Below are 15,700 nucleotides of genomic sequence, written 5' to 3'. Positions count from 1 at the left end.
GTGTGTGTGTGTGTGTGTGTATATATACACACATATATATATATATATATATATAGTCTGTGTGTGTGTGTGTGTGTGTGTTTGAAGTCAGAGAATGGTCTTTGTTCTTTCTTTTGTTTTCCTATCCGTTCAGAAAACAGTCGGTGGAATAGGCTGCACCTGCTTCCTTTATATCTGCCCCGTATTTCAACTTAAAGCCTTTCTTAATATTGCAGAACAATTGCAGTTAACAGCCCTCTATTTCCACACTCGGCCTTCAGAGTGGAAAAAGGCAAGGTTATTTGTCTTTAATTGCTTTTGCAATAGCATCAAGGATACTCGTGTATGTGCTAATAAAACAAGCGCCTCAGCTTTAACAGAGGTGCCGTATTAGTGTTAGAAAAAGGACCTCTGCGGATTCCTAACAGAAGCAAAATGAACATGGAATAGGATAGTAAAACAGCTTAATTGTAATTGACTGTAAACACAGTTCATTGAAAAACACCACCCAGGCTATACTGTAAATCCAAACTGCAGGTTCAAAACAATTTATTTTCCTCTACTATATGACTCAAATCTATTTTGACCACATGACCAAATCTTAATTTTGTATTCTGATTCAGGCTGCTTTCATGTTGTCCTGTATGATATATATTGAGACTGTCATCACGTTTCTCTTGTCAGAACTTTGTGACTCTTTTCTCTGAGGACATCTGTGATAAAGGGGGTCAGTGTAGCAACAGTGAGGTGTATAATTATTAGGAATAACGTTGCTTCAATGTATAATGTTTAATGGCCTGCAAAAAAAGATGGCTGGTGAATGTTGCTGCACCAGTAAAATAGCTCAAGACTTGAACAAATGAAGTGGTTGGATGACATTTATATTTTATGTTAGGTGAGACAATATTTCACACAATACACCCTTGCAACATGTTACTCCGTGCTCAACATTTTTATTTCATTTGCGCTTCAGTGACTTTATGTCTTCATTGTTGTTATTTAACACATGAAAAAAAGAGACTTTAGACCATAAATCAGATGTTGGCCTCACTGAAAATAATAATGCTGACAATAAAAAAGGGATTTGAGCAGTAAATCCAAACAAACCCTCATTTGTTATTAATCAATTTTCCTAAGTCGAGGAGCTTTGAAAGAACAGATTTGCCGACACAAAACAGATTAGTGAATAGGTGTGATATTACAGGAATATCTCCAAGTAATTATAATATAGCCAAACCTAAGCATTACCAAGCAAGTCCACTTCGAGTACTTCATACATCATTTTCTACCTTTCTATTTTTACACAACAGCCAGGTCTTGTTGTTAATTAATAATCTCAGTCATGGGAATACCTATCAAAGGATAATGGAGAACATTTTAAATCAAGCCGTTGTGTTTCAGCGGCATTTTCGCCCACCTGCATGATCATGACATCCACCCTTCAGTGGTCTATCAGGACATCGGTCATGAGAAACGGTAAAATTAATAAGGGAGCCATGATCTTAGTGGGTGGAGGTTGGGTAGGCTGGTGTGATAAAAGATATGGGCACATTATGAGGGAGAGCACATTTATTCGTTCACACTTTATTTTTTGCACGGTGGTCAGATGAGAGCAATTTGCTCTCTTTTGCATGGGTGCCCTATGTGTAAACCTCCAAAAACAGACAATCCTATACTGAAGAAAAGAGGCAAGATAGATGGCTTTTTTCCTGGTATTGCTGTAGTACGTGTCTTCTAACTGACAGAGAGTGGGGCCAAAACGTCTAAAGAGCGAAGTGTAGATGATGGAGCGTGCACGCAAATCACATCACCAATGTCCAGTTCTGACAAAATTCGAGAGAGTATTATAGGGTGAAAAGACATAAGGGGTTTAAAGCTGTAATGTTTTCACTTTCATTTGGTTTATTGTAACATTTTTCTAAATGTACCATTTTTAGGTTTCAGACACAGAAACGTGCACATGTGCTGTATGTGATTTGAGCAATAAACAAGAAAATATGGGCTCCAAGAAAAAGGACTGGTGTGTGGGAGGCATATGTGCTTTGTCTTCACCCACACTCAAACCTGTCAAATAATAACACTCTTCTTCCACCCCCAACCTGCAGCACTCAATCGGGTGTTTGATTATTGTGGATCACAAGAGGGAACTCTTAAGCCTATCTTTTGTACTGTCGTAGGAGAAACGTTTCCTGTAACACAAGAAAATAATTCTTCTTGGTCAAGGCCACTCAATTTACTCACAGACGACAGACTGCCATGAGGTCCAGATGATTGTTGTCTTGTTGCCCTTTTCCAGAAGAATACAAATCATTCTCCTTTAACATCCATTAGGAGAAGCTGCAGATCAACTCCACATACTAAATGCCTTAGCATACCTTGGCAACACTAAGGTCTTTTTTTATCAGCTTCCTAACAGACATGCCACCTCTTCAGCTAATTATGTCAGACAACCCTTTAGGCATTAGTCCTAAATTATCCTGCTGTGCTTCATCTCACTTCATGTCCTTCCAGGATATTCCAGGATGTTTTTAAAGTGAGAGATATCTCTAGCCTGTGACAATCACATGGCCTTAGAAATGTTTAAAATCGTATCCTCTTCATCTTCCCGTGCCTCATGAAATCATGTAAGCATGAAGATGGGGGTTGGGGAGGTAGAGGGTGCAGGATGAGCAGCGGTCAGCTGTGGTTTGGCGGTTTATTTATCAGTGGGAATCTCCCATGAGGCTCAGCTGTAACCCAACAGTTGCTCCAAAGTGGAAGGAGACAAAGTTCAAGCATTAGGTTGATGCGATTCCTTTCTCCCTTTCACTGCATGCATGCTTATTGACCTCGCCTCCATACCAGACAAACACACAGCCAGTTAATAATTTCCTTCCTTTACTTAATGTTTATTTTCTCTATCCAATCCTGGAGAGAACTAGAGAACCCACTAATCCAATAATACTCAGGACACAAACTGAGTTACCTTTTCACTAATAACTTCCACAAAAGGTTGCTGAATGATGAGAGAAAAGAAAACAGAAACAAGGCAATGTCTTTGTGATACACACTTGAGGTGATGTCTGTTAGAAAATCACTTTGGAAATCTGCATCCTAAACACTGCATACATATTGCATACATGGGTACATTAAAATTGATTAAGCAAATGAAAAAAATCTTTTGATATGAAGGAGCTCTCCGAGGCGTTGGCCCATTGTGCTTCTACATGGGATCCAACTAAATATTTAGCACCTAAGGTTTTTTTTTTTATGGAAACAATGGTGTCCCTTCTTTCTAGTATAATTACATTTCCTCTTTTCCTCAGCCAAGAGATATTTTTAGAACCTTTCGTGTATTTGTTCCAAGCAGGAGAAAATCATTAACCCAAACTTAGGCTTTATTCACATTAGACGGCTTTTTATCTTCCAGATTCAACAACCCAGCCAAATCTGATTTTATATGATGTGTGAAACATGAATGTTTCACAAGCTAAACGGTGTCCCAGGGGTGTTATAGATGGAATAAAAATGTATAAGCAAATGGAAGCTTTTATATAAGGTCTGAACAGGTCTCAGCTAGAAGATATGCTAATACCTTCATTAAAAAAAGATTAATTCTAATGAAGTCAGGTTTAAAATGAAATGTGTTGTTCCAGGTCTTGACTGTGGCTTCAGCTGACTTGTTATACAAACAAGATTGTCAATTTGGAAAACATCAATAGTGTCTGAACCTTTTGAAACCAATGAATGCAAGCGTAATTGATCAGAGTCTCTCCTATGACACCCACGTGTATGTGATCTATAGCACATACGGTATAGATTCAGGGCTGTTCAGTTTCACACACATGGATGCATATACTATTTACATGATATTTCATTCTTAAGGAATACAACTGCTCAGTGTAAAACTTGAATACCTTCATATGGGCTAGCGTCACCTCTCCATCCATGAGCACTTCAGATTGACAATCTACTGTAACACACTGCAGCATGCACAGAGACAAGGACATTTTTGTTTTGCCAGCAGTGTTTAATAAGATGTTTGTAATGGTGTAGTTGCACAAAATATCCAGACTTTTTTTTAGAACTGCATGTACTCACAATATAACTTCCATCTGTGTCTAGTGGCCAAAAGTTGTTTATTGAAGATCTGTGAATCACAGCGTAAATCATGATCACAATATTTCCCTTGAGTTGGCAGTAGTATCACTACAGTGGCAATTCAACCTGTTTACCATCAGAAAAACATTTTCCCCAGTGAAAACGTCATCATTCATGTCACAGCAGATGTCACAACAACAGAGTTTCCCATTTAGTGATGCTTTGTTGACAACTGACGTACAGAAACACGGCCGACGATCGTTCAAATGTATTCGAATAGTTAGAAACTTTTCCTATTAGAAAATTCATGCATGTATGTATGTAATAAGTTTTACTAACGTCCACAATGTGTTAGCGATTTAGGTTGTAGTTGTCCATTGGTTTCAACAAAGTAACTTAAATTAGTTACAAAGTTGTGTGCTATTGCCAGTATTAAGTAAACCAATTCATGTCAAATAGGCCTGTGTTTTCAGCTCTTGTACAAACTGTAGTGAGGAAAGTAATGCGTAATTGAAGAGCTTTGGGGTGTCCTTTGTCATCGAAGCTTCCACACCTGATGCTCTATGCTACGCCCAACAGTTGGTGGCAGTAATGCAACAAGTTTTTATGCCAAACGCAAATATAACAGAAAACAAGAACACGCATCCCGATCATGTGAACGCTGGCAGTCGGAAAAACAACGTAATCACGGGGGCGCCACTTGATATTCCAAGGTGGCTTGAATGGACCATACCATATGCAATACTTCACATATATATACTTTATAGTGCTTTTAATTTATAGCATCACAGTGTCACCATACACTGACCTAACTTGCCTTTTAAGCTGCCTTCAACTCTCACTCTCACTCAGCAAAGAGCAGATACTCTGCGGCTTGACCCGGCCTCTACAGAGCTGCATAGCTGCAGTCTTGTTAACACACACTCACACAAGCACAACATGAATACATCATTTCAAAGTCAAACAGCTATTATCTGCTAAAAGGTTGAACTGTCAACAGGCAAACAAGCTTTGAGAAAAATTGTATGCAGGAAAGGAAGGCAATACTAGAATAGACTGTAATACTGCTTCAGCAATGCAATGAACTTCTACTCTCATCCAAGTAAAGATAGCCCACTCAGTGGCATGACCCAGCCTTATGTCTACATTGGAGCTGCTCAGTTTAAACAACAGGGGCCCAACTGGGTTGATAGGCAGCTTCCTCTGAATGCCATGGCCTGCTCAGTTGTCCAACCACCATCACTGCAAAAAATCACTCAACCCTCAGATTATTCTCACAGCATGCTAACTAACTACACATCATGTCAATCTAGCAAACCAACACCAACACATGGGTGGACAATAGGTTTCCATCCATCCTTATCTGTCTCTGCTGCCAACTGCATATTGGAGCTTTTTCTTTTCCTTTCTTTTTCCACACTGTAACTCACTCCAGGCCTTTATCTGACCACAACACAAGATCTGGCTTTGACTAGTGGTAGTTATCTCCTAAGAGACTATGATCTGTTTTCTGTTATCTACTCATATTTTTTGCAGTCCCTCCATCCCTTCATGCCCCACACTTCCCTCCAGCTTGCCTCTGAATCTCCTCTACAACCAGTTTCCTACTGCCTACTGCTACTACTACTACTGCTCCTACTTGCTTCATAAAGGCTGTGCTATGATTTGTCTAATAACAATGATTTTTACTAGTGTATTTGTACTGGGGAGAATGCATTTTAGACTGGGTCAAATAGCATATAATTCATCCACTGGGAAACATCTTGAGATGTAAGTGTGCAGTAGAATGCAAAAAATAGATAGAAAAGGAGTGATGCTTGGTGTGAATGATAAGGGAGGAAGAATGAAAGTTCTTGGGGAGAATTGATAGATAACAGATTAGAGCCGGGGCTGTGCATAGGTGCTCAGGGTTGTCCACACCTGTACAAACAAACATCCACACAAACAGGAAAAACAGGAGGAAGGAAAGTAAATGAACAAAGGACTTTCCTTTGTATCACTAAGAAATGGGCACAATTTAACACCTTAAGTGTAACAATGACAACGATGGACCTGCACAGGACATGAAAAATGAGCTCCTTTTAATAAATGTCTTGAGTAAATGTTTGTGTTGCTTCAGCTCAAAAAATTAAATGAACTCAAAAGCTGGCTATTTTAAGAGCAGGTCCATCAGGCCCATTCTTAAGAGAACTGAGAGAGGTTTAGAAAACCTCAGCTCATCAGAGAGTTGTCATGTAAAGGCACACATTGATTTGTCCCGTATCCTGCTGACAGGCCGGCCATTGCATTGATGAAAAGAGAGAGGACTGAAAGTACTGTATCTTTCTTTCCTCTCCAACAGGAGGTGAAATTAGACCCTGGCTGACACTTCTAAAGTCTCTGTTTTATCTGATGAAAATTTGACAGCTCTGCAGCAAGAGCTTAATCGCAACAGTGGGATCCTCTCCTCTCCAATATATGAAATATTGAAACGTATCCCCCCTGGAGTCAACAGGCTGGAGGATTATCATGTCACTGAAAACTGTCTCTGTAGTTTATGTGTCACTAAACTGCTTCGCTATCCCAATTTCCTCTTTGTACTTTGTTCTGTGTTTTGTTGATCATCCAACTTGTAGCTGCAGGTTAAAGAGAAATACATGGCGTTTGATCGTTTAAAAAACAAACCTATGGACTTTGTTCCATGTGTGCCCATTTTGATAAGATTACGTCAGACTGTCTATCAAAGAAGCCAAGTGGACCTACTGATTCTGATGTCTTAAAGAAGCTCTCTAGGGATGACGAAGGGCAGGCGACTTCTCTTACACTTCCCTCCAGTGCTTTATCTTTGGATCAAAATGTGTTTTTCTTTGGAGCACACTAAAAGCCAAAGTCAAAGTCATTGGCTGTGTCTCATTCCGCATACTTCCGTCAGTACACTGCTAATGTGCACTGAGTTAGTATTGTCCCAAAAGGAACACTTACGTTTAAACACTTACCGAAAATGACGAGGGGTCGGCTCAGCTCGCCACCGCAAAAGATCTGATGAAAATCTATTAAACTGACCTTTTGTCGATCAAAAAAAGACAGATTCGGCACCTGTATTGGCCTAATTGTCACTTAAAATGTTTGCAGGAATACGTTTTGGTGAACTATTTCCTTAAAATTCAAGATCAGATTCCGAACGAGCCGCCATCTGGCCACCATTAAGGTCGGTTGTGAAATCCGGGAGAAGCCAGACCCACGTGACGCGTTCGTCCAGTCAGCTGTCTGTTAACATCCCTAGTCCCTCCTCTTTCCGCTTTGTAGTTAAGATGGCACGGGTTTAGTGTGCATAGTCATCATCGTTCCACACTGAACTTTATGACCGTTTTTAGGGGGTCATCTGGGTACTTTCAGTGCACTGACTTCTCGCATTATCTACACTATTTACCTATACTAAGTGTTTAAAGTGTGCGAGTAGGCGGTTTGAGACACAGCTATTGTGATCAGATTCTTCAACATGTAACTGCAGTTAATTCAGGTCAGCAAGGTCTTTATAAAAACCTTCCTGGAGGGGAATATTTTCTTTTTTTCAGTAAAAGTATTCTAAATTAATTTTTAAAATTTTCTATTTTCTATGTAACTATTTGACTATTCAGACTTGCTTGACTGGCTCATGTCAACCAGTATTTTGGCTCCATAGCATTAGTAGCATAGTCTATAGACGGTTGATTATTTGAACACTTTGATCCAGACTGAACACAGACAGACTCTCAACTGCTATTGCTGAGATATTTTGCGTTTATTCATGGTCCCCAGAGGGTAATTCTACTGTCTTCATGAGGGGAATATCTCAACAACTATTTGAGGGATTGCGATAAAATTTGGTGGGGGCATTCACATTCCCCTCAGGATAAAGTGTAATAACTTTGGTGAACCCTCAACATTTCATATACTGTAGCGACATCATCAGGTGACAATTCTTATTTGTCGAATTCCTGCTAACTAATGACATTTCCATCAGCCTCAGCTGTACTCTGTGATCTGACACCAGGATTTAATTTGGATACACAGTATGTGGCACATTTACAGCACCGACACTAGATACTTCTCTAGTACAGCCTTGTTTTGTGATTTAAGTTGGTTAATGTTGGTTTGAAATGCTATGTAAAGTATATTATTTTACTTAAAACACCCTGCCTAATCCATTCTTAAGTTACTTCAATGAACCTTTGTGGCAAACACCACCTACACACTTATCTCATCACAAAGTACACTGAATAAAAAAGTTCTTTATATGTCTGCAAACTAAAAGAACTGAAATTCTGGAAGATTATTGATTATTCAGACCATACTAATTCTTTGTAGAGCATCCATTGAGGTCATCTTTAGTTCTACTCATGTTAAGGATGTAAACAATAGGCAGAGATGGAGGCAAGTGTATTCAGGTGTGACCAGCTTTCTGCCGACACAAAGTTATACACATTTCATCATGAGACTGAATTTAAACTGTGAACGAATCACTCAAGTCAGCAAACGCTGTAAAATGGAGAGAAATAGAACTAGAGTGCTAAGGATTTTATTTTAAGAAGTGTGCTTTATTTATGGAATTTGGGGACTCATCGGGAAATGGTGCAGATCATATTTCAAGCTTTTTCCTTATATAAAGAACATCTGTCATACATGATGACATGCTCATTACACAGACAATAAAAACACCTCATTCAATAACGATTTTTAGCTTTTGAGACACATGGACCGAAGATGCCCTGACTGTAATATGTGCATTGATACTATTAGGGTTCATAAAACGGCAATAATGTCATGATTCATACCAAATATTCCCATCCATGGGCCTGAACAGCCAAATACCAATTACCTTGAAAACCGTAAAGGCCCCGTCTCCATCAGCAATAGAAAAAACCTTCCAGACAGCTGAAAGGAGGCCCAGGGGGAAGACAGGGGGAAATGAAAAGTGATTGCACTGAGGAAGCAATGCACTACCAAAAAGGCTTGATTGCAAGGGGCAGAATTGATGGTATCAGGAATGATCGCTTCAAAAAAAGCTGTAAGTGCAAGGACCAAACAATCAACCAATCCTTGTTCTCAATAGTTCAGCACCTGTTTTGCGTGAGCAACCAAGTGCAACACTACGGCCCAATCCCATTGTGAGCCCTGAGGACTAAAGACTCACAGACTTAATTGATCTCAGATGCTAAGTGAGTGAGTGTGTAAGGCCACATGGGCTCAGACAGGTATAAATGGGATTGGGACAGCACTTTACAAGATCACGTTACCATGACAACGTTTAATAACGAAGATGTTGCTTACACTTGCCGTTTTGGGACTGTTCATTTTATTTTTTTGTTGCTTTCCACACAGCCAAGGCACAGGAGACGGTTGCCTGATTCCAAATTTTTTCCAACTCTTGCTTTACAAACTGGACAACAGGTCCGGTCTGTTCTGTGGTTGTGTGTCGTGCTGTTGTTTTCCCTCCGTGGTAAACGTTACAATGCTTTCAACTGTGGGTAATCCCTTTTGGTGAAGTCTGCATCAATGCAGACTCACGGAAAGGGTGTGGTACGTGTATTCAAACACTCAAGCCCTTTGAAATTTGACACTGGGACAACCCTAAGCCCTTTCACGAGTATGCGCACCAAAGTCCGTGAGTCTTTGAGTCCGGATTGGGCCAGTGAGTGCCTTCCAGGAGAGACTGTCTGTTAATGTGCTAGCCTTCCATGATACTGTATGAGAGAAACTATATATTATGAGGGTCACAGCTGTCATGGCTTCAACCGAAATCAAGAACTCTGCCATTCTCAATCTCACACAGAACATAACTAGTGAGTCACAGCTAACCCAAACGGACTTGATTAAGCTCTTAGCATATGTGCACACATCTGAGACATGTTTGTTTCCCCATCCACAAGTATCTGACCGTGAGACGGTGCTCTGTATATTAGCACAATGGAAAGAGAGAAAACAATTAACCATCACTGCAAAGCATGTAAGTAAGAAGAAAACACAAGAAAGCTTTGTTTCTCTGGTGATTGTGTGTGTGATGAGCAACCTGCAACATCAGAACAAGACAAATGGTCAGAGGTGAAAGCAAAGAGATTGACAACCGCAACTGGGAAGTGGCAGGATGATTAGGGCCAAGATCTGGTTGTGTTCTTCTACTCCTACTGAGGTCATAAGGTAGTCCCAAAAGATAAATAAAAGGAGCAAAACATGTATAATTAAGCACAGATGGTAGTCCATTATTGACTATTGACTGACAAATCAATCAAGTGTATCCGAATTACCCTAATGGAATGCATTCAACACATTTGGCACTTAAAACAAAGACCACAACCTGTTGCAAATAATAGTCACTGTACATCTTCTTAGCGTCAGGAATGTGTCTAAAAATAAATCCACAGTAAGAACAGATGGAATCACAAGAAGTGATTAAAAAAAGGAAATTGTGTTGCTGTATGACTTTATGGATCTATGACTCCAGCAGTGGAGGGGGAATTTTGTGTAATGGAAACCCACTTTTGCTACTATGCGCTACACTTAATATCTTTCCCAATTTTAAAAGAAAAATGTTCAATATGGGATATTTCCCCCCACTGCATACCATCACCACATGTCTAAGTGTCCTTGAGCAAGACACTGAACCCCAAGTTGCTCCCTGGACACTGTCTGTAGCCGTCCACTGCTCCTAATGCTCAGGATGGGTCAAATGCGGGGACTGACTTTCACAACACTCACAACATTGTACAAGTGTATGTGACAAATAATAAAAGCTTCTTCTTTATTCTATACCTTTCAACTATATTGCTTTCTTTTATAGGGAAGGTGCCTGAGGTTGTTTCTGTTTTCCTCATATGCAGATAGTTACATATTCAGTCTCTTCCCTTGTATGCATAATGCAATCTGGGTGCTTTACGTTCTTTTTATGCATTTAAAAAATGATACATTTCCACAAACACTTTAATCACATGAGATGGAGCAGTTGCACAGATAGATACTGTATGAGATTTGGTTTTCATCAAATTAGAATTCATCAATTCAGCAGTTGCTGACAGATGCAGGGAAAAGAGTCACTCATGAAAGTCCTGTTGCGTTTTTTTTTCTTCTTCTGTGGAAGAGTTGCACCAAATTTATTTGCCTGGGGAATGGTGAATGAAAAGAATAGGCATGTCACTCAACAACAGGCCCGTCACTACTTCTGTCTCAGATTTCCATGGACATTGCCAAGTCTGGCAGGTGATTGGGTGAGTCATACAAGACTTCACCTGAGCTCACCAACTGTTGCCATACCAACAGAATATGTGGCCACAGGGCATGACAAATGTGTGTATAGATTTTTGCCAACCCCTGGTAATATTGCAATGGCTGTGTACTTTACCGTCAATCTGAGTAAAATCTCCATTATGTAATAGGTGCAAATTGGCGGAAGGGTAACTTATTTATTTTGGCTTTATCCCATCGTGATTATTGACTTAAAGTATTTAGATTGTTTTCTAGGGATTTTTAAAACCTCATCGATCTGTTCTTGGCAATCTTTGGATGTTTTAAGATGACAAAGAAGTAATGGGGTGCGTGGTTGAAGCCCCCAAAAAAGTGTATTAAAATACAGTTATAAAGAGCTTTTTAATTATTCAACTGGAACAGCAAAGTGTTCAAGATGTTTGGGGGCCTATGCTACAATTAAATGAACATATGTTATCAAAAATGTGTCTGTGTCAATGACTGTAAAATACACTGATTACACCACAATTGCTGTTCTAATTAAAGGAAAAGATCTCCCAAATGTACAAAAGTCTTTTAGGTGTTTGTAATCATTTTTGGAAAGCAATGAGGTGCTAAGGCATGAACTATATCAAGCTTTGGCTACAGAGACAGTTGTCGTTGATGCAATAAAATCCTTGCTGATTTTGTTTTTCAAAAAATAGTATTTGTTGACAATACAAAAGTAACAAGAGCCTCAGTCGTTAACACTGAGGCACTGAGCGTATTACTTTTGGATGGATACAATAGCAGACAGAGAAACTCCTGTGCTCTGCTGCTATGATACAAATAGATATCCAATTCTCATTTTACAGAGGTTTGTAAATTAATCCCATGTGTGAACTTAAAGACTACAGCATCAATACTTTTTATAAAGGTCAGTAAATATCTATACTACGTATCAAAGAAGACAAGTGGCAGATAACATCTGTTATAAATGAGCCGTAACAGCTCTGCTGCCTGTTGACAGCTGGTAAAGTGGACTGGATGCTGATTTCTACCCTCTCTGGAGGAAGATGTCATGTCACACTGCTGATGAGTGTATACCTTCTAATGAGCACAAACCCTAATTAGCATAATTCCAATTACTTCATAGCTCAGCTTCCAGGCTCTATTCAAGCACTAGTATGTAGGGAGCAGTTGAAAGTAAATACTTGAACTGACCTAGGCTTGGTGTTGTGGAGAAATTAATCTTTCTATATAAAGCCCCAGTTTGTGCCTCTTATCATTGCATAAGAGTCACAGAACTCAGCATCAGATATTCACAACAACTTTGAAAAACCAAGACAAACCTGTTCTGAAGATAATAAAAAAATCCTCCAACCTTCCATTTGGATAAAAAATAAATCCCGTCCACTGCATGTTAAACAGATTTTTAACCCATTTTCCAACTTTTTTCCAAATCCAAACACCTGGTAGCCAGAAATGACATGACAATTATGCAATTATAACAATGACAAAATTATATTGACATATATTTCCATTATTTGACATTTTCATATTAAATAATGCATTTACCTTTTGTTTGTTTTATATAAAAAAAGAGCAAGAAAATGTATTTTCCGGCTACCTGGATTTGGAAATACAGTCGCAATTTGGGAAACGTTTGAAAGGTTTGTATACTTCGGTTATTCTTGGAATATCGGGACACCTGATTGTAGAGCGACTCTAATCAGTGGCTTTGACTGACTTGACTCAGGAGGTAATGGCTGACTCAGAGCGGGTTTTCCCTGGAAGAACGCAAATTAAATTGTCTACCATTCCCAGTCCAAGAACAAAAGCAATCTGTGCTGCACAGCCAATATTACTTCCACTAGGGACAGAAAAAGAGGCCTACATCAAACGCCGGCGTATGTCTGAAAGTGGTGGTCGAGACCAATCATAAAGCTAGAACTTAATAAGTGACATTTTGTGGCATTAAGAAAGCAGTGTGGAGCAGTTTAAACATTTCTGGTCTCTGTAATTTCATGCCATTCCACTTTCCATCCTGACGAGAGGTAAAAGCATACAATCTAAAGGAGAGTGCTGCAAATGAATACTTTGACCCATTTGCTGTATTGTTCAGTAAATTGACTAGAAGAGAATGTTCTGCAGGAACAAATGCATATACTACTGTAAATACCAGTAAGCGTATTCATTTTCAAGAAGTTTACTGTCACTGTACACAACCATACTACCGACATTGTAATTTAGGATTTGGCTCTTTGCATATCCTACTGAGACACAAATACCTAAATGCATTTAACTGCAGCAGCCGGAAGTAGGTAGAGGTATCCTATTATGCAAGGACATTTTGACAAGTAGACACTTGGGCTGTTTATCTTAATATCTTTAAGATATGGGCAACTCATGGGATCACTAATGAAGAACATGTCCCTTGATTAAATGATGCCCTAGTCTATATCCACAACGTTCAACTTCCGGGATTGCTCCTGTGCCGCTGGAAATTCTGCTGGATGCACCTCTTTTTGGCTGATGATGGTTTCCTTCCACTTTCTGTGTTGGAATTTAGAATTCTGGTTGATTCATGAGGACTATGGTTAACGGCTCAGACTTCTGCAGGGTAAATTGAGACAGCTAGCTAGACTATCTTCAATCTGAGCTTTCTCTCGCACGACTTAAACACCTTTTGAATGTAACAAGTTCATGTGTTTGTTCCTGAGGCTATTTTGTTGTGGCTCCACCCATGACAATTGTGATTGATTTAAAGAAATTCCACTAAACCAGAGCACATTTCTCTCCTTTTTTCAGAATGCTGTGTGGACTAGCAAGAGCCTCTTCCGCAGCACTGTGGAGGAAGGTATGGCAATGTGAGACTAGCAATGACCCAATAGTAGCCAATGTAGTGGTCTAGGGCCCTCAAAACTTATCACGTACATATGATTCCTATTAACTATCTGAGACGTTTGTTCCCTGCCAACATGCTATAAACTCTTAGATCATGAATTCAATGGTATTCTGGAAAAGCATGTAAGAGCCTGGCTGAGTTTGAGAGACCATTGGATGGACAGGGAGAGGAGAATTTAATTATCTTGACTGTTAAAGCCATCTCTTCTCTCACTCTCTGTCATGTCTTTTTCTGCCTTCATCTGCCAGTTGGGAAGGAGAAAAAGAAAGCAAAATCCACAGAGGATGAGGAAAGCAATTTAACAACTGTAGCGATCTGTGAGGTTATTAGGAGTTTCTGTCAAAGGCAGTGTTTGTGGTCAGTAAAGCTCACATGCTGCGCGGACAGTGAGGCTGGGGAGGAGGAGCGGGGACACACCACCCACTCACACACACACCTGTGTTTCTATTTAAAAACAGAAATAGGAGGTATAAAGGCAAGACATAATGCAGGTTTTACTTTGCTTTTAAAACTTTACCATTTATTATATTAAGACATCAAGAAAATTTGAAACATTCTTAAAACATTCAAAATAGAAATATCAACTTTTTTATAGATTTGCAATGATAAAATTTATCCCATGTAAAAACTTGCTCATTTGTTCTTTGAAAACGTAAAATCAGAAGCATATGAAACTTAAAATCCAGTTACAAAAATATGCTACATGGTATAATGTATAATGAATGGTCTCTTGTATGGTACAATTCCAGTACTACCATGATATAAATGCATTTAAAATCCCATAGGAGGATTTTTTGCTAAAGTAGAGCATCAAGAATACAGTGCATAAAGAATTTAACAGATTAGTATATTTATTAATGATGAAATAGTTTTTACATATAAAAACATCACTGCGCTGCCATGTATTCTGTACATTTTCAGCTCAACTGACATACCAGTATTGCATGGTTTATGACTCAAACAGATCACAGATGGCCAGGTGTGTTTTAGACACAGACAAGGCAGGGTACAGAGGGTCAGTGAAGCTGTGCTTGTATGAATACATTAAAGCTAGACTGCCCCCTGGTGTCACATTAAAGAATGATAAAATACCCTCCTCAAAGTCGAGGAACACTCCTACCCTCTGCAGCCCGTCTGCAACCACAGGAACCGCCACCTTGTTATGCAGAACTTCCATCTTCTTTTTGTCGCAGGCCAGGCACCAGGAGTATGAGTTAAAGCCCAGACGAGAGTTGTCCTTTTGGCCTTTCCTCTCTATGTGACCCTCACACAGCCCCACCTTCCAGCGACCTTCATCCACAGGCACATTCACCTCCCAGTACCAGCGCCCCCCCTCCAGGGAACAGGAGGCCAGGACCTGTGGGAAGGAGCTGAAGCGAGCCTCCTGCTCTGTGTAGGCCTGCTGGGATTCGCTGTAAGTCACCTTCCTGTTGTTATCAGACAGCTGCAGCTTGGGGTGGGCTGTATCTGCATCCAGCAAAGGGGTGGTGCCATCTGTACACAGGAAATCAATCAATCAAAATGTATTTATATAGCACTTTACAGCAACCAGCAGGT

General features: G+C 39.7%; 1 protein-coding gene across 1 annotated transcript in view; it reads right to left on the bottom strand.

The window, feature by feature from the left end:
• Positions 1–14,708: 14,708 nt before the first annotated feature.
• The window catches only part of si:dkey-29p10.4 (E3 ubiquitin/ISG15 ligase TRIM25), a gene marked incomplete at its 5' end in the record, with an annotated part of 6,839 nt that continues 5,847 nt past the window's right edge, over positions 14,709–15,700 (bottom strand). Inside the window, 1 exon segment of the mRNA XM_032523809.1 lies at positions 14,709–15,637. Coding sequence (XP_032379700.1) covers positions 15,093–15,637 — 545 coding nt within the window. The 3' untranslated portion in view covers positions 14,709–15,092.

This window comes from Etheostoma spectabile, chromosome 8 (assembly GCF_008692095.1).
Source record: "Etheostoma spectabile isolate EspeVRDwgs_2016 chromosome 8, UIUC_Espe_1.0, whole genome shotgun sequence".
Classification (NCBI taxonomy): domain Eukaryota; kingdom Metazoa; phylum Chordata; class Actinopteri; order Perciformes; family Percidae; genus Etheostoma; species Etheostoma spectabile.
This window is presented reverse-complemented; position numbering and strand designations above follow the sequence as displayed.